Here is a 21,058-nt window from a genome sequence, read left to right as displayed (position 1 = left end):
GGTCTTGTAATATGCCCATCTCTCTCTAAGGGAACTGAATTGAGGCTGAGCTCATTTTCACCACCAAACAGATGGAAACAACTTTGAATCAAATGGAAACAACTTTGGGGCATTTGAACCAATGATCTAGATGTGAGACTCCATATTCTGTTACCAATATCCATGCCATGGTGTTCCACAAGGGCTTGTTTAGAATGGCCTAACAAGGGCCCAGTGGCTGTGGTGCATCAATTTCTTCACTCTAAGGTGAGCAAAATTTTAGATTTGGGAATTTTGCTCACCTTACAGAGTGAAGAAATTGATTCTGATATGAGGCAAAGGGCCATACATACCCCATTCCACACAGACTCCAGAACACCCCCTTCCCCCACCCTGCAAACACAGACTCCAGAATGTCCCTCAAACCCCACCGATATTATTCACTAGCCCCCCTTACCTGGACAGCTCCCCCACACATCCCAGCAGCTCTGACTTACATCCCATTCACTGCAGCCCCCAACACCTTAGCCCTATCAGCCCCTGCTCCCAACATCCCCCACTCACCTCAACATCCTGGCCCCAACACCCCACATTTCGCACCACCATTTTTAAACAAATACCCTCACTCGCCTCCAACCCCTCACCCCATAGTCCACCAACATCTCACCTATCGCCCCTGAGACCTCCTGGCCACTCAGCCCCTGCTCAGCACTCCACTCTCATCTGGCATTAGGGTGGCTCTTCTGATCCCAGCTGCCCAGGGGCTCCACTCATTTCAACTAGCCTCCCAGACTCACATGGTATCAGCAAATTTGAGTGATGAGTGGCACTGAGTGCTTGGCACATAGGGTCATAGTGCCACTCTGAGTTGGCCCAGCTCCTCCGTCATGACAGGAGAGCAGCCAGGCCAAACCTGAGTGGCACAGCAACCCCCGCACACCGATCACAATGCCATTCCAATTTGGCTCAGCCACCCCTCGGTCCTACAGAGGGGCAGCAGAATCAAATGTGAGTGAGCAGCATTGCGACCCCATGCACCAGATGAAGGGCTGGAGTGCCACTCCGTCTGGTTGGCCCCCACCACTGTAGCCATACCAAGTGTCTATCCACTCTCCTTACTTATATAAAAAAAATTTCCCCCAGAAATAATAATGCATATTCCATACGACATTCACTTTTTTATCATCAACAAGTAGCAAAAGCAAGCAAAGTAGGCCATATTCATTTAACAGCACCTCCATTTCTTGTGTGATTATAACACACAGAGAAGCCAGGTACGCTGGGTCTTTTCCTGGCATTTCTTGGATGACACAAACTGAATACTCTGAACTGTTCAGAGGAGACACACTCCCCCACTCTCTGAGGGGAGTAGGATCCATGTGGTGTCTTCTCCCACTTCCTCCATGCTATATGGGCTTGGGAGTCAGCTGCAAAGAGGAGCCAGCTAGTAAGACCAGAAGCAGCCAAAGCAGGCCCTCCTGCACTGGAGCAGCCTGGAGAAAAAGGACCACCCTTCCCCCCTACACACACTCTGGGGGCACTAGGACCCAGGTGGGGTCTCCCTTCCCCTCCCAACATGTGGGTTTGGGAGACAGCTGCAAAAAGAAGCCAGCCAAGGAGTCCAGCAGCCAAATCAGGAATTTATGGTCCTTTGAGCTTTGAAAGGAGCTGGATGTCAACAGAATGACTGTCTCGGTTTGGGGAGGAGGGCTGTGTGGGATGTCTCTGAATACTAGTAAGAGTACTTTCCTAGGTTTGTGTTACGTCATCTTCTTACCTCTGCTACTTTCAGACTCTTGCCACTAGAATTTGTATATCTATTTTTAATATAGCACCAGTTATTGTAGCATCCAGGCACTGCCATGCTATTTAGGTACTATCTTATCTAGTTTACTAGCTCTATATCAGGATGGCCAAACTTACTGACCCACCGAGACCTCCCTTTCCCTCCCTGGGAAGAATCCTCTAACCCCACCACCCTGCCGCACGGCAGAAGTTCCGAGCTCCCCACCCCAGTCTGGTAGGCGGGGGGGAGGAAGGTATAGGGGGCTCCACAAGCCGCACTTTAATTGTAAAAGAGCTGCATGTGGCTCACGTACCACAGTTTGGCCACCCCTGCAGTCTATGTACCGGCATCGAATTTACAGGAAGACTTTGGTGACACTGTGATCCACCAGTCAAGGCGAGATGTTACCTAAACAAGAGTAATTTCCCATCTCCCTTCAAGAGCACTACAGTTCAGAGCAGCTTGAAGAGTACCACCACATAGAAACAAAGCCCTGGGAGGGAGCTTTAAGAGCTTTCAGCTCCAGCATGGGAGAAGGCTAGAGCAAATATGGTAGCTGACAGCAGGCCACAGGAGTGGCAGTAACAACAGTAATCAAGGATGCTGAGCGGTGGCATTTGACATCTGTTTTTGAATTATTTTAAAATGCTTTGACAGCTCAGCCACTACAACCTGTGCCATCAACTGGATTATGGTTCCAGGTTTCTAGAGAAACCTAGTCTGTATGCCCTACTAACGCATACCTACTAAGTTGTCGATTTTCATGACTTGAGACAGACCCTGGGTCAAATTCTGTTCTCAGTTATATGAAGTAAAAGCGCATGTAAAAGCCAAGTATCTTGGGGTTCAGAGTGACTTGAGTGTGAAAGAGAAGAATTTGGCTCTGTGACTCTGGGCTGGAACAGAATTTCCCTCAAATCCCCATTAAAGCTTCTATTAACATTTTCAGCATCCTACAATTGTCAGAATCACATGAAAACATGACATGCAAGAATCAGGGTTCCCTTGAGATAGAACGGTTACTGCAGAAGAACATCAGTAATCTTAATGGAAAAGCAACACTACACATATTTAAAGTTAAACATGAGATGCTTGATTGACTTCACTCAAGTGTAGGACAAAAATGTACAACTGGGGTTGTTGGCTTTGCCTGTTGTGACCTGACCATTGGAGTCTACATGTTTTGAATTGTTGTAGTCAGCACAGCAAAGATCTGGTGATGTCAAAAACATTCAGAAATAACTTTGTGCTGTTCATCTGAAAAGAAGACCCTGCATTCAGAGTAGTTATGGGCCTTACCAGGGTTTCTCATAAGATTCTGTTTAAAAACTTTAGCACTGGATTGGGACTCAGGAAACCTGGGTTCTTTGACTCTACCACTGGACTGCTAGGTGACCGTACGCAAGTCACTTCACCTCCTGGTACCTCAGTTTCCCCAACTGTAAAACAAGGGTAACAACACTAACCTACTTTGTAAAGAGCTTTGAGATTTACAGATGAAAAGCATTACAGAAGAGCACGATATACAAGGTATTAGTACATAATGATTTTGCATGTGGGAGCAAATGCAACACTTGTTGTTTCAGGGGCTTAGAGTACTCTTGCAGTACTCTGACAAGGGGATCACAGTAACAAGTTAGAGACTGAAAAGACCTGTCAGACCATCCCAATGACAAGTGTATGATATCCTCACACACCCCTACCAGGTATTACACAAATGTAAGAAAGTGCTGAGGCTTTCCACCTTTCCACTTAACCTCAAGGCCACAATCCTACCAAGAAAGCAACTGTAGAAACCATTGAATTACCTCTTTTAATTTGTTGGCATGGTCAGTAAAGACCAGCATGTGGCATTCCTGATGCTCAGAGAGTGAAAAAGTTGACCCTGCAGTGCCCCTCAGATAGAGCCCCCTGGCTTAAGAAATGAGACTAGATCCTAACACCAGATTTTCTCCACATGGCAGTGCAAAGCACTAAAGCTGGGCCAAAGCTTACCTTTTAATACACCTACATAAATTGCAACAGACATAGTAAACTGAGACAGAACACTGGCAGAAGTGAAAAATTGAGAAAGCCTCACAAGACAAGCACGGATGCAGCATCTCCGTGTCTCTATTCCCCACCCATTTAAGTAGCAAAGTTATTTTATTAATATAGCATCAGATAGGCTTGCCAACCCTCCAGAAATTAAGGATTATGTCATGTGATGAAACAGCCAAGAATACATCCAATCAAAATTGGCAATCCTAGTGTCAGATGTCCACAAAACAGAGCTGATCCAGAATTCTCTTCAGTGAGCAATTCAAGACAATACCCAAGATTAAGGTTTCACAAGTGTGATGCTCTCCAACCATTTGATGCTCTCCAATCTTACATTTAATATTGAGCAATTACTCTGATTTCAGAGATCAACTCATATGCACATTGTATTAGTGTTTACTTCACAAGGATACTTGTTAAATCAAGACATGAAATGTTTTCCAGCAGGATATTACTGGAAGAAAATCTTTCACTTAAACAGAAATACATACATAAAAATCCTGACTTGCAGCTTCTTGTCCATGTTCTTAGCGTAACCCCAGGCAATTTATTTCTTCAGCTTCGATGGCATATTTACTGTACAAAGCACATTTCAATCTCATACATGCTGAAGTTGCTGCTGTCTTGAAGATGTAAGGAAAAACCTGTTTCCCAAAATTCTGCATGAGAGCAAAGGCTGCAGGTGGGGGGGTTGTTGCCATGTGAAGGCTTAAAGACAGCTGTATCCCTGGAAAAAATGGGTCATGGCTTAGTCTCAGGAGGTAGAGAGAACAGCTTCAAGGGTTAAATAAAAATACATCTCTTTAATCAGCGCTATAAAAAGGTCCTGTAGGAAATGCAGCCCACCCCTCTTTACCACCAGCATGAGACATTCTCAGTAGGAAAATGCTACTTCCACCAAACCTCCCTTGAGGAGAGTGATCTGCTTGATGAGAAACCATCCCCAGCTGCAATCTGCCTCATTCATTCAGTGACTACCAACAGCTGGAGACCTTCTCTTGCCTAGGGAGAGAAATTTAACCCTTTCACTTCTCAAAACATATAAAAAATCTCCCTTCTAGACCCTTTGAAGGTGGAGCTTTGCTTTTGCCAAATTCTTCGTCCTACGCCCCATTTGGTTGTGATGAGAATTGCACCATTACTGTCCTTTACTCAGATACACCAAGACTCTGAAATGCACAAACCAGTCCCATCATTCCCTCCTGTTCTCTGCAGACTCTAGCAGTATCTTCTAGTGGCCCTCTGCCTTTGTATTGACACTTCTACTCTACAGATAACTCAATACAGTTCTGCCAGCAGTTAGGTAGCGAACACACTCCAATGGTGCCAGCCAGTCTTTTCAGTGTATCTTGCTGCTCTTCAGAAGTTTGATATTTTATTTACCTACCTGGAAAGCCATAATGATCTAGAATATAGGAATAAATGCATTTCTAAAAATGCTAATGGATTTTATAGTCACCAGCCCAAACACTGAATCTTAGCATAGTGATAGTGTTTTCTATGAATAGGTTATGAAATTCCTGCCCCATCTCACACATTGCACAAACCTGCAGGATGCCTGTGGGTCTGTGGCCAGGATTTGGTCCTTCAAGCAGATAAATGGTGACAATTTATGTCACCATTTACCAGGGCTCGGTGGGCAGAAGAGAGAATTCAAATGGTGCAGATTCAAAACACAAAGCCCTTTAACTCAAGCTCTGTACAGAGAACCAGAATCTCACCCTAAGGTTCTAGGGTAAAGGCATCTTACAGAATCACTTTCTTGGTACTTCTTGCATTAAAAAAAAGCCTTGAAAAACTCATTTAAAAATAATCAGCAGCACATATTGTGTTAAATTCCCCCTCCCCCCAAACGTATATAATCAGTGTAAAAGTGAGGTACAACTTGAGAAGAGATAAATTTTAAATCTAAGGTAGACTGTTTATATTATTATATATCTTCAGCAAAGGAGCGCTGGCAGTGTATTTTTAGATTTCTAGCAAAATTTGCTAGGTCATTGTCAAAGGAAATAAAATAGACCTGATTTAGAATATTATTTATCTGAAAAGCTTAACATTTCTGCTTTTGGTACCTGCAAGTTCTCCCTCCTACAAAACCAATAAATAAATTAAATATGAATTTTCAGCAATGGCAAAACAGAACAGGCTTTTAGTTAAGATCTCACTCCTAGGCATTTTCAACTTAAAGGAGTTTCTGTTGTTCATTGCCCCTTTCCAACTTCCAGCCAGCTGTATGCATTCTCTTCAGGTTGTTCTGCTGAGGTTCTCTCCGTATCTCACTGATTGAATCTTTAAGAAACATTCCAATCCAGTCCTCTTGCTTTACCAAACAAAGCCGACAGCTTTCAGTAGTCCAGGTGTAGAGAGAAGGATGTCAAAACAGAGCCACAGAGCCTTCAATGTTCAGAAGCCATCTTATTTCACAGAACTCTGACACTGGAGATTAGAAAAAGAAAGACTTCTGCTATGTTTTTTTGTTCTGTTTCAGTAAATAAAGTTTCTTTCCTTTTATCATCACAGCAGAACTCTGCTTTTTCATGTAAAAAAGAATAAGACCGCTAGTTAAATGACCAGGCAAGAGCCAAAGTCAGAGCACAGAAAACTGTGAACGCAAAATTCTCTTTTTTGCATGATAGCTGTCAATGATAACAAATATTGCCATGGCCCAGGATTTGCTGTCTGGATGTCAACAACAGGAATAATAAAATTCTCAATTCTATTCACACTTACCGCACAATAAAATTGGTAAGGTAATTGTGAATCTTGTCGATAATCACTCCACACCCATTGGCAGTCTGCTGCAGTCTTGAATTCCATAAAGAGCAACTGACAGCTATTATTTTCCCTCCAAATTCTCCTCAGAACTCTTCCTTCCCCATACCACTGCAACCACTAATACAACCGCCCACTCAAGCATTTGCTGCTATTGTCACTTGAAGGCAGCAATAAGCAAGTCAGGTTATAATTTACACAAAAGCTTAGAACACTAGCTGCTTAATAGTATAGTCACATTAGACACATCAGAAGGGTCAGGTATGTTTTTTCTTCCTTCATAAGGCTTACAACAGTATACAATTGCAACCAACTGTTTTTAGCATTATAAACAACTATACATTTATTTTACATTTAGTATTAGCACGCTAAAAGTGACTCCATACTGAAGGAGACTGACATATTTAAGGGCTGCTGTACATGTGTTTTTCCAACACAGAACTTGCATGGCAAGAAACATTTATCACATGGAAACTATTAATTATATCTGAAATGAGAGATCTCAATCCTGCAACCCTTCATTGTTCCCTTGAAGCCACTGGGGTTTAAGGACTGCTCCGCTTCCATGAGTAGGGCTAGCAAAATCAGGCCCCAAGTTGTTTAATGGGTTAAAATGAGTGTTCCTGATGCTCCTGCTGGGGATGGCTACCTTACTGAGAGATGACACCAGTCATGAAGCAAGTTCAGTACAACAGGGGCACAGTCATTGTATAGAACACAAACCAGTTTCTATCATGCTTCAACTCCAGGAGAAATCAGGACAATTCTGATAAAAATGATGGGACACCCGGACCACAGATTCTGGTCAGGTTGGGATATGCTATGCCATAAAATAAGTAAGATTAAATTGTTAAAATCAATTGATAAAAAATGAACGAAGATCTGGGAAACTGGAATTCCCCTGTATTTTTCAATCACATGCAAGATAAAAATCTGTGCAAGCTGGTAGAATCTCTGTCTACTAGGACAGTTGCTTCTGGAATCTTACTCTGAAAAAATATTAGCTGCTTATTAGTAACTTTGTGTCCTATCCTGTGATGTATTGAGCACTCAAACTCCCAGTGAGGTCGATGGAAGATTGAGGTGCCCTCAGCAGGTTGCAGGATTTAGGAAGAAGTATGGTGAAAAAATGAGGAAGTGAGGGTGGGAGAAAAGAGAGAGGGTCACTTTGTATACCATTCAAGCAATAGTTCCATCAATTGCTCCACTATGACAATTTCTAAACAGCACAAAACCTTTTCATACTGATTGTTAACTCCACCCCCTTTGGCATCAAGGCATTCTGTTCAATTCCCAGTATCCAGAGTTCATAACTTTAGACAAGAATTTCAAATGTGACTAGTTGAAAACCATGGCCCTTTAAGATGCCTCAAATTAGGCACCCAAAAAATGGAAGCACCTAAAATCAGTAGTCACACTGGAAAATCTTGGCTTGAATATATTTCAAGATCCACAGTCAGTTCCATGTACATAATCCAACAAAACAGCACTGAAACAAGCTTAATACAGAAACCTCTGTGTCCTGGTAACACATTGACAAAAACAGAATCTCTTCTTGTTGTGGCCATCTTTTGGGGTTACACACTGTCACAAAGATAAAGACAGGCACAGTTACCAAACTCCTTTAAAAGAATAAATACAAAAGGTGTCCCCCCCCAGGATTTTTAGTCTTGACAGTATTTGTTAAAAATATTACATCTGCCTTTAAGAAGATAATATCTTCTTTGTATAATATGAAAAAATAAACTCTACAGAACACACAACAGACATTCCAAATTGGCACATGGGTGGTTTAAAGTGTATAGCATCTTGGAGTTGGAACTATAGAGGGATGCTTTTGCCTTTCCTGTCCCCCAGACTCATAAACATTGTACTGTATGAATGGTAAAAGACAAGAATACATAAAAACAGTAAATGTTTATTTTCTTAGAAAAAAGGGATTCAAATGATTGTGATCACACTTCCATTTGCGTTCAGCAAAGCCAATACTGTAAGCTTAGTCCTTGATTAAAATACCTATTAAATGAAACTTTTTTCCCCTTTAGAATACAAATTTCTGCTCCTGCATCACTTCCAGTATTTGTGTGATAACATGCTTTTAATGGACAATAGTTTCTCAACTTCTTCCCAGTAGAGAAACAAGGCCTGTCATGACAAAACACATCCCATCTCCAAAGGCTGAAATCACCAGTAATACTAAGCACTCCAGCCCATCTGTGGACTGACAAACAGCTTGAAGATTTCTTAGAAGCTTGAATGTTCAGTTATGGAAATTTTGTGTAACTACCTCATCTGATAGAAAACAGGTCAGCAGCCTTAGTAAAATCAACAGCTTCTTTCAGATTAAATTTAAGGATTTCCTGCATACCTGGACACAGAAAAGTGAAAAGTTGCAACAAGTTTTAACTAGCAGCAACAAAGACAGTTCCATACGAGTTCTTAGCAATGTTCCTTGTCTGTTTTTTTTAAGAAACACTGTAATTGAATGGAGCATACAATATTGAAATGATCTTCTTTTGTTATGCAGTGCTGCTCACTCTAGAAGACTTCCAAAGATTTTGACTGGGTTGTAATCTATTTACACAGTAGTATTCCTGTTTTGATTGGCAGAATTGGCACTATGTGATATCCTCCTCTTCTGAACAGTAATCACGACCCTTTAAAGAGAAACAGATACACAAATGAACAATTCAAGAGAGAGAATGAAAAGCAAATAAGTAATTGGAAACACTGAGTAAGATGACTGAGGCTTACAGGGAAGTACATACATCTTTTATCCACACATCCCAGTGGGTTCTACACACTGATTTACAAAGATACTTTACCCATAGATACACTAAATAGATGCAGAGATGTAGATCCACCACGAGAATGCAGTCACCTATGGAGTGCAAGGCAGCAGCCATTATAATATTATAAGCAAAATAAGACAACCATTTTGGGAACAGGAAAATGAAGAGGAATAGTTTATCCATTAAAAGCAACAAGGGATTTTTATATGAGCAAAATACATCCATATAAAAATTAAGCAAGGACAATGGGGCTAACACCCTAAAGCTTGTGAAATGTTTCAGGGAATCCTTACTAACCAGGCAAGTTATGTTTTATGTGTCATCTGAAATATGAGACTTCTAGTAGTATAGTCCCCCTGCTCATCAACATTTGCTAGCACAGCGATGCTTGAAGGGATTCCACTTAGTATTATTACTAAACTCTTGAATGTAAACTAAAGACCTGCTGAGCAACAGAGACACTTTCCAAGTGGCCAAACTGCACTGCATAGCAGAGACTGGTATGAAGAGACTCCAGTATGAAACTGGAGATAAGCCACTTGAGAGTCTCTGGGTTAAGCTTAGAAGCAAGAACAATAAGGGTGATGTCGTGGTGGGTGTCTGTTATAGACCACCAGACCAGGAGAACGAGGTAGATGAGGCTTTCTTCAGTCAACTAGGGAAAGTTTCCAGTTCACAGGACCTGGTTCTCATTGGGGACTTCAATCACCCTGACATCTGCTGGAAGAGCAATACAGCAGAGCACAGACAATCCAGGAATTTTTGGATAGTGTTGCAGACAATTTCCTGGTGCAAGTGCTGGAGCAACCAACTAGGGGCCATGCTTCTCTTGACCTGCTGCTCACAAACAGGGACGATTTGGTAGGAGAAGTAGAAGTGGGTGGCAACCTAGGGAACAGTGACCATGAGATGGTCGAGTTCAGGATACTGACAAAAGGAAGAAAGGAGAACAGCACGATACGGACCATGGACTTCAGAAAAGCAGACTTTGACTCCCTCAGGGAGCTGATGGGCAGGATCCTCTGGGAGGCAAGTATGAGGGGGAAAGGAATCCAAGAGAGCTGGCTGTATTTTAAAGAAATCTTATTGAGGGCACAGGAACAAACCATCCTGATGTGCAGGAAGAATAGCAAATATGGTAGGCTTCCAGCTTGACTTAACAAAGAAGTCTTTGGTGAACTTAAACACACAAAAGAAGCTTACAAGAAGTGGAAGCTTGGTCAGATGATTAGGGAGGATTATAAAAATACTGCTCGAACATGCAGGAATGAAATCAGGAAGGCCAAAGCACAACTGGAGTTGCAGCTAGCAAGGGATGTGAAGGGGAACAAGAAGGGTTTCTACAGATATGCTGCCAACAAGAGGAAGACTAGGGAAAGTGTGGGCCCCTTACAGAATGGGGGAGGCAACCTAGTGACAGAGGATGTGGAGAAAGATGAGGTACTCAATGCCTGTTTTGCCTCTGTCTTCACAGACAAGGTCAGCTCCCAGACTACTGCACTGGGGAGCACAGAATGGGGAGGAGCTAAACATCCCTCAGTGCTGAAGGAACAGGTTTAGGAATATTTAGAAAGATTGGACATACACAAGTCCATGGGGCCAGATGCAATGCACCCGAGGGTGCTGAGGGAATTGGCTGAGGTGATTTCAGAGCCATTAGCTATTATCTTTGAAAGCTCGTGGCAACTGGGGGAGGTCCCTGAGGACTGGAAAAAAGCAAATATAGTGCCCATCTTCAAGAAAGGGAGGAAAGAGGATCCAGGGAACTACAGACTGGTCAGCCTCACCTCAATCCCAGGAAAAATCATGGAGCAGGTCCTCAAGGAATCCATTTTAAGGCACTTGGAGGAGAGGAAGGTGATCAGGAACAGTTAACATGGATTCACCAAGGGCAAGTCATGCCTGACCAACCTGATTGCTTTCTATGATGAGGTGACTGGCTTTGTGGATGTGGGGAAAGCGGTGGACGTGATATACCTTAACTTTAGCAAATCTTTTGATATGGTCTCTCACAGTATTCTTATCAGCAAGTTAAAGTAGTATGGGTTGGATGAATTGACTATAAAATGGATAGAGAACTGGCTAGAGCATAGGGCTCAACGAGTAGTGATCAATGGCTCATTGTCTAGCTGGCAGCCGGTCACAAGCGGAGTTCGCCAGCGGTCGGTCCTGGGGCCGGTTTTGTTCAACATCTTCATTAATGATCTGGAGGATGCAGTAGATTGCACCCTCAGCAAGTTTGCAGATGACACTAAGCTAGGGGGAGTGGTAGATATCCTGGAAGGTGGGGATAGGATACAGAAGGACCTAAACAAACTGGAGGATTGGGCCAAAAGAAATCTGATGAGGTTCAACAAGGACAAGTGTAGAGTCCTGCACTTAGGACAGAAGAATCCCATGCACAATTACAGACTGGGGACCAATGAGCTAGGCAGCAGTTCTGCAGAAAAGGACCTGGGGGTAACAGTGGATAAGAAGCTGGATATGAGTCAGCAGTATGCCCTGGTTGCCAAGAAGGCTAATAGCGTATTGGGCTGCATTAATAGGAGCATTGCCAGCAGATCATGGGACGTGATTATTCCCCTCTATTCGGCATTGGTGAGGGCGCATTTGGAGTATTGTGTCCAGTTTTGGGCCCCCCACTACAAAAAGGATGTGGAGAAGTTGGAGAGAGTCCAGCGGAGGGCAACAAAAATGATTAGGGGGCTGGAGCACAAGACTTACGAGGAGAGGCTGAGGGAACTAGGCTTGTTTAGTCTGCAAAGGAGAAGAATGAGGGGGGATTTGATAGCAACCTTTAACTACTTGAAAGGGGGTTCCAGGGAGGATGGAGCTAGGCTGTTCTCAGGGGTGGCAGATGACAGAAAAAGGAACAACGGTCTCAAGTTGCAGTGGGGGAGGTCTAGGTTGGACATTAGGAAAAAGTTTTTCATTAGGAGGATGGTGAAACACTGGAATGGGTTATCTACGGAGGTGATGGAATCTCCATCTTTGGAGGTTTTTAAGCTGCGGCTTGACAAAGCCCTGGCTGGGATTATTTAGCTGAGTTTAGTCCTGGTTAGTCCTGCTTTGAGCAGGGGTTTGGACTAGATGACCTCCTGAGGTCCCTTCCAACTCTATGATTCTATGACTGCCATTCTGTCTCGCCCTTGTAAATACTGAAAGATTTATAAATGCTATAAAACATTTCTGATGCCGTAAAACCACTCTACATGAAGAGACAGACTATGCCAGGCCATGCATGGGTGCATCGAGGGTGCAAGGAACCTCTCTCAATCCTTTGCCACCATGAAGTGGTCAGACACAATGTATTCCCCTGAGTGCGAGATCTATGCAAGACCAGCACCCTCAGCTCCACTAGCCTCCCCAAAGGGGCTGGACTGGAAGGGGCAGTGCCTCCTGTCCAAGGCATAGTGTATCCAACACTCCTGCTAAGATCTTGATCCTCCATGTTGCCTCTAAATACAAACTTCAAATGCTCATATGCAAGATTAATCCTTGAAGTTTAGAGCAGGTATTGAAAGTCTGTCTGCACTACTTCCTTTTGTTCCTATGTGCAGGCTACAGCAAACATATGCACAAACACACAAATAAAAATTCTTGGCTGCTACATGTGGAAGAACTGGTTACTAGGGGCAAGGAAAAGGAGGAAAAATAGAGAAAGCTCAGGTCTCTAGAGAAGTCTAGGGGTAGGGAGGGCCCCTGCAGAAATAAAAGCCTGATATACAATGAAAGCACAGAGGGCCAATTCAGCCCTGGTGCAAATGGGAGCAACACCACTAACTTGAATAGAGTTGTGCCCACATACCTCCGAACTGAAATTGGGCCAGAATCTTGTCAGGTTTTTATGCACAGGAAGAGAATTTTGAATAGTAAATTGTTTAACAATCGCAAAATACAGAATAAGGAAGTATTTGGGCAATAATTCGGGGGGGGGGGGGGAAGTCTTCAGAGACATCTTGTTCCATTTTCTGCAGCTAAAAAGCAACTGCTTAAAAGTTATTTGATGCACATGACACTGTAGAGCTGCTAGAAACAAGGCTATCAAGTGGCTCTGGGTTTGTTGCTCAAACCCACTGCGCTCCTATGGGATAGTGATGTCCATTTTGGTTTGGTGGTGTTTCCTTGCACCAATCCTCCCAGTCTAAACTCTAGGGTCAGCAGTGCCTTACTGTCTATGGCTGAAGATGGATATGTGTGGTTTTGGTTAGTAGGTTGAAAAAGGATTAGCACTCAACAGGCATATATTTAGTCCAATGGACCACTGACCCATCTTTGCACTGTGACCATCAGACCATCTTAAAAATTTACTTGGTTTTAATACATGTGATTTTTTGGGGTGGGGTGGGGTGAGGATGGGGCAACATTTTTCTGAAAGGCCAAAACCACTTGGTTTTCTGTATTTCAGAGACCCTGACACAGTTCCTAAATGTTAAACAAAACTAAATTGATTAAGCACTGATGATAAACAGATGTGAGAATCACCCTTAAAGAATAATGAATGATGCCAAAGATATTTCCTGGTGATAAATGAGAGGTTGGGGGACTTGATAACTCAAAGTGGAAACCCTAGCTGGTCATTTATTCCATAGTAAATGCTCTGCCCCAAGAATCATTATTGCTGTTAAAAGCTGCTGTAGAAGAAAAATATTTAATGTTAACAAGCATTTCTCCTCTTCCTCCTTCCATTTTTTTAAATTTTCCACTGTATTTTTGAAAGTGAAGCTTGTTGCTCCACAGCAAGATGGAATGTTTTTAAAGATACACATAGAACAAATCTCTGCAGCATTATGGATATACACCCTCCACAGCTCAATTCTTGAATTTAAACTGAAGTTGTAGTACCGTCATCAACCATTTTATTTACGTATCTGCTTCACTGCATAAAGGATTGCTCACTTCTGTGTCTAAATGATGGGACAGTTCCATGTTTGCTTCCCTTGTGATGACCATTTTTAAGTAATTTTGCCTGGTGTGGCAGTTGGCTCAGACTCCTACTCTACTTTTTAAGCATTCTGTCAGCTTTCTGATTCCAATTAGCTTGTGTAGGCAGCAACAGCACTTGAAAGAGAGAGAGAGACTGAAAGCGCTGGCAGAAATACCAGGGATACTTCCCACACTTTCCTGAAGCGTGACGTGCAGATCTTTTACACATGATCCCTGAAAGAAACTAGCAGGAGGAGAGACTTCAGCCAAACATGTTAATTGAATTAAAAAGCGAAAACAAGGCCCTATTTGAATTAATATAAACAGCCATCTCAGGACTTCACTACAGCCTCACACCAGTGTGCTTTCACATTAAGAAGCTTCAAGTCGCAAGCAATATGGATTCATTTCTCACTTTAACTTCAAATAGAGTGATAAGAAGGAATGGGCCTTGAATAGACCCATCAGCTGTAAGGAAGAAGGGGGGGCAGCGTAGGTTGAAGACAAACAGCAGTTTCATTTGTTTAAGTTTGTAAATATGCTTCCCTCCCTTCCCACATCTTCAGGGTGGGATAAAATTCAAATCTTTGTAATAAAGGTTTCCAATACAATGACTTATCTTCACTAGGAAAAAAAGGTGTGTTCTTAACTTGAGTTAACTAACTCGAAGTAAAATCCCACTGAAGACAAACCAGTTTGTAAACACAAGTTACCAGGTAGACAAGGCAGTTTTCAGACTAGGAACTAGACGAGTCTTTAACTCATTACTAGACTGAAAACTGCCTTGTCTGGGCAGTATTTTATCTCGAGTTCACCAAGTCAAGTTAATTCCATGCCTTTTCTCCCTAATGAAGAAACAACCTAAGACTAAGGCCAGGTCTATGCTACAGACTTCTGCTGGCACAGCTATGCGGTCAGGGCATGAAGAGGAGAGATGAGATCCTCTGACTGATATAGCTGGGCTGAAAATGTTGCATTTTTATTGGTGTAACTTGTTTTGCTTGAGGGGGGATAGAATAAGCTATACCAGCAAAAGACTAGTTTTGCCAGCATAAGATGTATTCACATTAGGAGCACTTTGCTGGTATAGTATACCGGTATAGCTATACCATTATAACGTTCCAAGAATAGACATCGTCTAAGGCAATTCAAATGTGACTCTCTGCTTCTGCAAACCACATAGGGCTCAGTCCTGCGAGGTACTGAGCACTCTGTCCCTGATGCAGCAAAATACTTAAGTACATGCTATCTTTGAGTTAAGAGGGACCACTCACCTGCTTAATGATACTACTCATACTAAAATTAAGCATGTGCTTAAGTTCCTTTGTGAGCGTGTAAGCAGTCCTAATGGGCCTATAAAGGCCCGAACCTGCTCAGTGCTTTGGAAAGATCAAGTTCACAGTCAGATAGTTTCCTATTACATTTAAAATGAGAAACTACTGATATAGTGGTGGGTAGTTGAATCCTCCTTGAAGCTAGTGGGTGTGACAGCTGCCTTTCATTCAGGACAAATGCAGGATGCAGTTATGATCTTTTTGAAATAAGATAGATGAAACACTAGGAGCCGCTACCAACAGTGCCACATGCAAGGCTGATCAGGAGCGGAGGACCTCATCTTGAGATATGTGGGCCGAGGGATTTCACTGGAGGCTGAATGCATATGCAGAGAGCTGGGTATTGTTTGATGGAGGTGTATGTGGTTGTGTGACAGAAGCTGACAGAAAGATCACAGAAGCAGCCAGAGAAGGCCATAGAAAGCCAAGAGCGGCCAGAGAAGCACTTGTTTGTAGTGTGACCCTGGGGGAAAGCTAAGAATATATCTACACAGCAAAGGAAGGTGTGATTATAGTGGAGGTAAGCTTGCTGCCTGAATGTATATCCAGGGTCTCCAGCAGGCTTGTACTCAGGTGGCTAGCCTGTACTGCCATGTCTTTACTAATACTGGTACCTATGATAGCCAGATTAAAGCTAGCGTAGGTACGCTTAGCCACACTACAATCACACTTTCATTTGCTATGTAGAAATTGCCTGAGAGAGTGAGTTTTCTGGTCAGAATGTTGGCTGGAAAAAGAGGCTTGGAATATTGTGTAAGGAAATGTTTCCTGCTCTTTGATTTCTACTGTACACAGAGAAACAGAACTTTGTGTATATTCTTTGTAAATAAAGAGGATGGCATCTATTGCTCCTCCTAAAGGAAATAATCCACAAGACCCTGAATATTAGCTAACTGCTTGGGTCAAAAGGAGTAACATATTATAAATATGATAGCCAGGTCAATGTAATAAATACAAATTTTAAAAGGCTCCCACTAAAAGTTATCAAGGTCAAGAAAAGTTAGAAGAGGAGGAAAATAATAGTCCAGGTAATTTCCAGCACATACCAGATTTTTTTGCCTCACAGTTTCAGAAATCATAAAACTATTTTTATTTTTTTGTAGGATTACCTGCATCACAAAATTACTTTAATACAAGTCTGTGAACATAAGGGAAAAAAATACAGCATGTAGCTCCCTTCAACAGCTCACATGCAAGGGATAATATAAAGTTATTAGGTGGTTTCCCCTACCCCCCTTTTTCGTTGCATCTAGAAACTGCAAGTATTCTGATGCTCTTACCAGGATATTCTGTATGTTTTATGATATCCTTTTATATACAAAAAAACTTCATTCTGTTGTTCTAGATGACAGACTGATAAACAAACCCACATGGCAGGAATACCGAAGTCTTCCCAGTTAAATGGGTTTTTGTGTAGCTAACACAGTTATACATAGGGAAAAAAGGTATCTAAGGAGACACTGTTTCCGCTACCCCTACACAGTTTGGCACCAGAATCCTCTAGCTAGAACCCAAAGCAAATAAAGGGGGAGGAGGACGGGTGGCCTAATTGGGTGAAATGAATTGCACCAAACAGTTCTTTCTTCTGCTATCACTAAAAGGGCTGGCTGTACACAGTGGCCTCTTTCAGAATAGATCCCAAAGCTGGAAAACGTTAAAGTGGTTCCTACGGTGGGAACTCTTTTCATCAATCTGTTTTTGTGTACAGTGTTCACAGAAAGGGTGGGAAGAAAACATTAAGAGGAGGCACAAAATAACTGTACAGTGTTAATTTTTTCATTTCTTATTTTGTATGATAAATCAATGGATGCATTAAGAGCAATCCACTTTATTAAGGAGTTTTAGTCTAAAAATTCGCAAATGTTTCAGCTAGCAAATTTCTTATTTCTAATGGCATTCTTTACACACTGTACAAGAGGTGCTTTGTGTCTGCCGACTGGGTCTCATGCCTACAGTTTTACTAATGAAATTGACTGAGTCATTATCATAGCATGATTGTTTGATGGCCTAGGCCAATGGAAGTTGATGGTCTTAAATCCAATTTCCAATGCACAGGTATAAACATCACAAAAACACTGTTGTGAACAGTTCCATTGGGGGTTAACTCGCTTTGGAGTCAGGGTTTGTAGAAGTCAAGTGGCAACAGAAAATGTATCCTAATTTAATCAATTATATCCCAAAATTAGGCAACAAAAGTTGTAGAAATTGTATGGCACTTCAAAATCTTCTACTGCTTCTCTTTGCTCGACTCAATTAATCCACCTTCCCGAAAGGAGTAAGGCTGCATTGACAGAAGGGCGTCTCCTGTTGATGCAGCACCGTGAAGACGCCGCACTATGTGAACGTAAGTACATCAGTGGGAGATATGCAATCTACATTATGTAGCTTACGTATCTCCCATCAATCACCAGTGCAGATCAGTCCTATGTTTTCTGAATGAATGTGGCTAGACTGACATAGCAAACACGTAGGTATCTCACACTGATATAAGAAATGATTTGCCCTAGTTGCACTAGGTTTTATATTGATGCAATTAAAATTGGTGGAAAAAAAATCCCCAACATAGACTAGACTTTAGGTAAATATGTAATTATATCTCATTGCATTGATGTTTTTGCTCTAGGAGGATGTAAAATGTGCCTACAGATTGAAATAGAAGCAATAATAATAATTTATAAATAAAATATTGACTATAAATGGAGTCACTATAATGGATTATAATCTGGTTTGTCATTTTAGTACTATGCATCATACTTGTAATGCTAGGTTAAGGCAACCATTTTTCAGAATCTGTTTATCTTGATGACCATCTGTCAGGATTTTTTTGTCACCAAATACTTTAATTCGGACAATTTTGCACATATTCCATTTCCCGCTTTGGATTCTTTTTTAATTATCATTATGATTATGTAATCCTTGTATTATGGTAGCACCTAGAAACCCCAGGCAAGGATCCTGTACTAGAGGCACATGCACATCCATAATGAGAAGACAGTCCCTGTCCCAAAGAATTTGAAATCTAAAACCCCAAGCCTGGAAAGATTTACGGCACATGTTTAACTTTGTATCATGACTAGTCTCATTGGAGATAAAGGGATTACTCAGTTTGTAAAGGTAAACATATGCCCTAAATCTTTAAAGGATCAAAGCCTAAGTACATTTTGGGCTTCTCTATCCTGTTCAATTATTTTCTTGATTATGGGGACACAGATAGGATTATTTTTAGGCAGGATATGAAAATTATTTTCTGTTCATCACCAGCTCTCAGTGATCTTGATTACCATGTTGTGCTTCATAGCAAATCTTTGTTAATTCAAACATAATTTTTCTCCTTGCATTGTTCCATCATTTGTATTTTTACAACCCTGATTCATCTCAGAACGAAGCATGAGCTTAATTATTCTGAACGACACTGGAGGAAGTCCATTCTTGATGATGATCTTTGTATTCTGCACCAAAATTGTGTGTATATAAAGGGATTCTCTACTAGAATATATCTCTATTTTTCTTGGAGGTTTTACAGTAGGTATCATTTAAAAAAATGGCTATTTAACATCCTCAGCAACAACACAATGTTGCAGCCTCTGCCCATTTCTATTTGTTCAGTATTTGTCACAATTTTGAGTTTATTTAAAATTTCCCATAAAACTCCTCTTCAGGAATCCTGGAATATGTTTCAAATTGCTCTGGTTGATTCTGCTACACTCTCTCTCTGGCAAAATTAATCAGCTTCAGAAAACCCATCATCTCTCTATGATGACTGAGAATTGCTCTTCATTTTATTTTCTTCTCTTTTGTTGCTTTCCATTTCTAGAAGATAATATTTGTGCCTTGATTTCTAAGGTCAAGCTAATTACTTGTCCCTCTGACCCAATTCCCTCTAATTTACTCCAGGGGCTCTTTCCTCAGGCTTAATTGATGCTATTATAAATTCTTCACTCTCCACTGGGAAGTTTTATGTGAATTCAGGCACGCTTTAGTGAGTACTTTTAACAAGTACCATCACTGGATTAAACTATTGCTAACTATCTGCCTCTCATTCTCTCTCACGTCTTCCCTTTATTTTTGAACTCCTTGTACGTGTGTTATATTTTAAACCTGTGACTATATTCACAGTAGTTCCATGCCAGCATGAAAATTTCATGAGCACAGCACTGCATCTATTAGCAGGTAGTATGAGTATTTTTGACCCAAACCCCTCTCAGCCATTGCTTTGCTGCAGGGAGGGAGACATCCTCTGACTCCCTACTCCCCTCCCTCTGTTCTTCCTCACTAGCTATTTATATATATAATACTTGCATCAAGCAGGAACTGAAGCCCCTGTCTTGTGTTCCTGCCCTATGGTCGTCCAACCAGCAGTACCATAGAGCTAAGCAAGCTCCATGGCAATGCTGCTTTCTCTAGATTTTTATGCTAGCAACAGGGGATGCTACTATCATGGAATCTCCATGACTCTAGCTGCTAATTATTTAAAATTCACTTCAACTGCATGAGCTGAGGGATCTTTTTCTATCTGGGTATAAGCTGCTGCTCGACTAGAACAGCAGTTCTAGAATTGCTTAATGTTTTGGCAGTTAAACTGTTTCCAATACTACAGGCCATTCAATGCTACATCAGTGCTGATCATCCTGAAGTTTCCACATGACTTCATGTTTATTTGTTTCCAATCATATATTCCACCCCCCGCCACTGAAGTTATTGGAAAAACTCCCATTGAACCTAGTGGGATCCAGGATGCAACCACAATGTGTGTGGCTCAGGCTTTTGATGTTATGTTCTAAAGGCATTGCTATAACTCAGGATTCGGTACTAGGTCCTTAGCTTTCTTCATTTTATATTTACTTCCTCCTGGGATTGTTCTGACTCATATTGTTTTCATCATCACAACTACACTGATATCCATATCTACGATTCCTTTTCAGTCTTTTCTACCAAGGACAGATATTCAAACAGAAATAACAGATGTCTCTATCTGGATGCCTCACAATGTTTTCTTTACATTGAACTCCGACAGAAGCTTTCTTAGTTGGAAATGACATTCTGTGTTCTACCTTTGGGTCACATTTTGTGGAAGTTAATTCAGCCCTACTGTCCCAGTACCCAGTTATAGCTCTACTGTCCCAGGATCTTGGGTGTTGGTTTTTTGACACTGACTTGCCTCATTCCATCTTATAATGGTTCTCTAAGTCATGTAATTGTCATTTATTTGATCTCAAGGATTGATAACTACTTAATATTTTCAGCTGCTAAAATATCAGTCTTTGCTCTTGTAATTTCATGTTTGGATTACAGCATCACTATTTTAACCAGTCTTCTTACTTATTCAGTCTCAGTCTTTTTTCCCCCAATCAGTTTAAAATACATGTTTAACTTTCTCAATTTTTCATAGTGTTTCACATTATAATGTCTGGGTTATTTACTCAACGGCA

At 41.5% G+C, this 21,058-nt stretch overlaps 1 protein-coding gene across 2 annotated transcripts in view; it reads right to left on the bottom strand.

The window, feature by feature from the left end:
• Nucleotides 1–8,475: 8,475 nt before the first annotated feature.
• CUNH1orf21 (chromosome unknown C1orf21 homolog) overlaps nucleotides 8,476–21,058 on the bottom strand; it is a 213,008-nt gene continuing 200,425 nt past the window's right edge. For both annotated transcript variants that reach the window (XM_067535186.1, XM_067535187.1), the window contains exon 6: nucleotides 8,476–9,234. In XM_067535186.1, the coding sequence (XP_067391287.1) occupies nucleotides 9,196–9,234 (39 nt within the window). In that variant the 3' untranslated portion in view covers nucleotides 8,476–9,195. The remainder of the gene's footprint in view (nucleotides 9,235–21,058) is intronic.

The sequence above is a fragment of the Emydura macquarii genome, unplaced genomic scaffold (genome assembly GCF_026122565.2).
Source record: "Emydura macquarii macquarii isolate MOO-44397 ecotype Brisbane River unplaced genomic scaffold, CSIRO-AGI_Emac_v2 contig_3477, whole genome shotgun sequence".
Classification (NCBI taxonomy): Eukaryota; Metazoa; Chordata; order Testudines; family Chelidae; genus Emydura; species Emydura macquarii.
The sequence above is the reverse complement of the archived record's forward strand: the minus strand, read 5'-3'. Positions and strand labels throughout refer to the sequence as shown.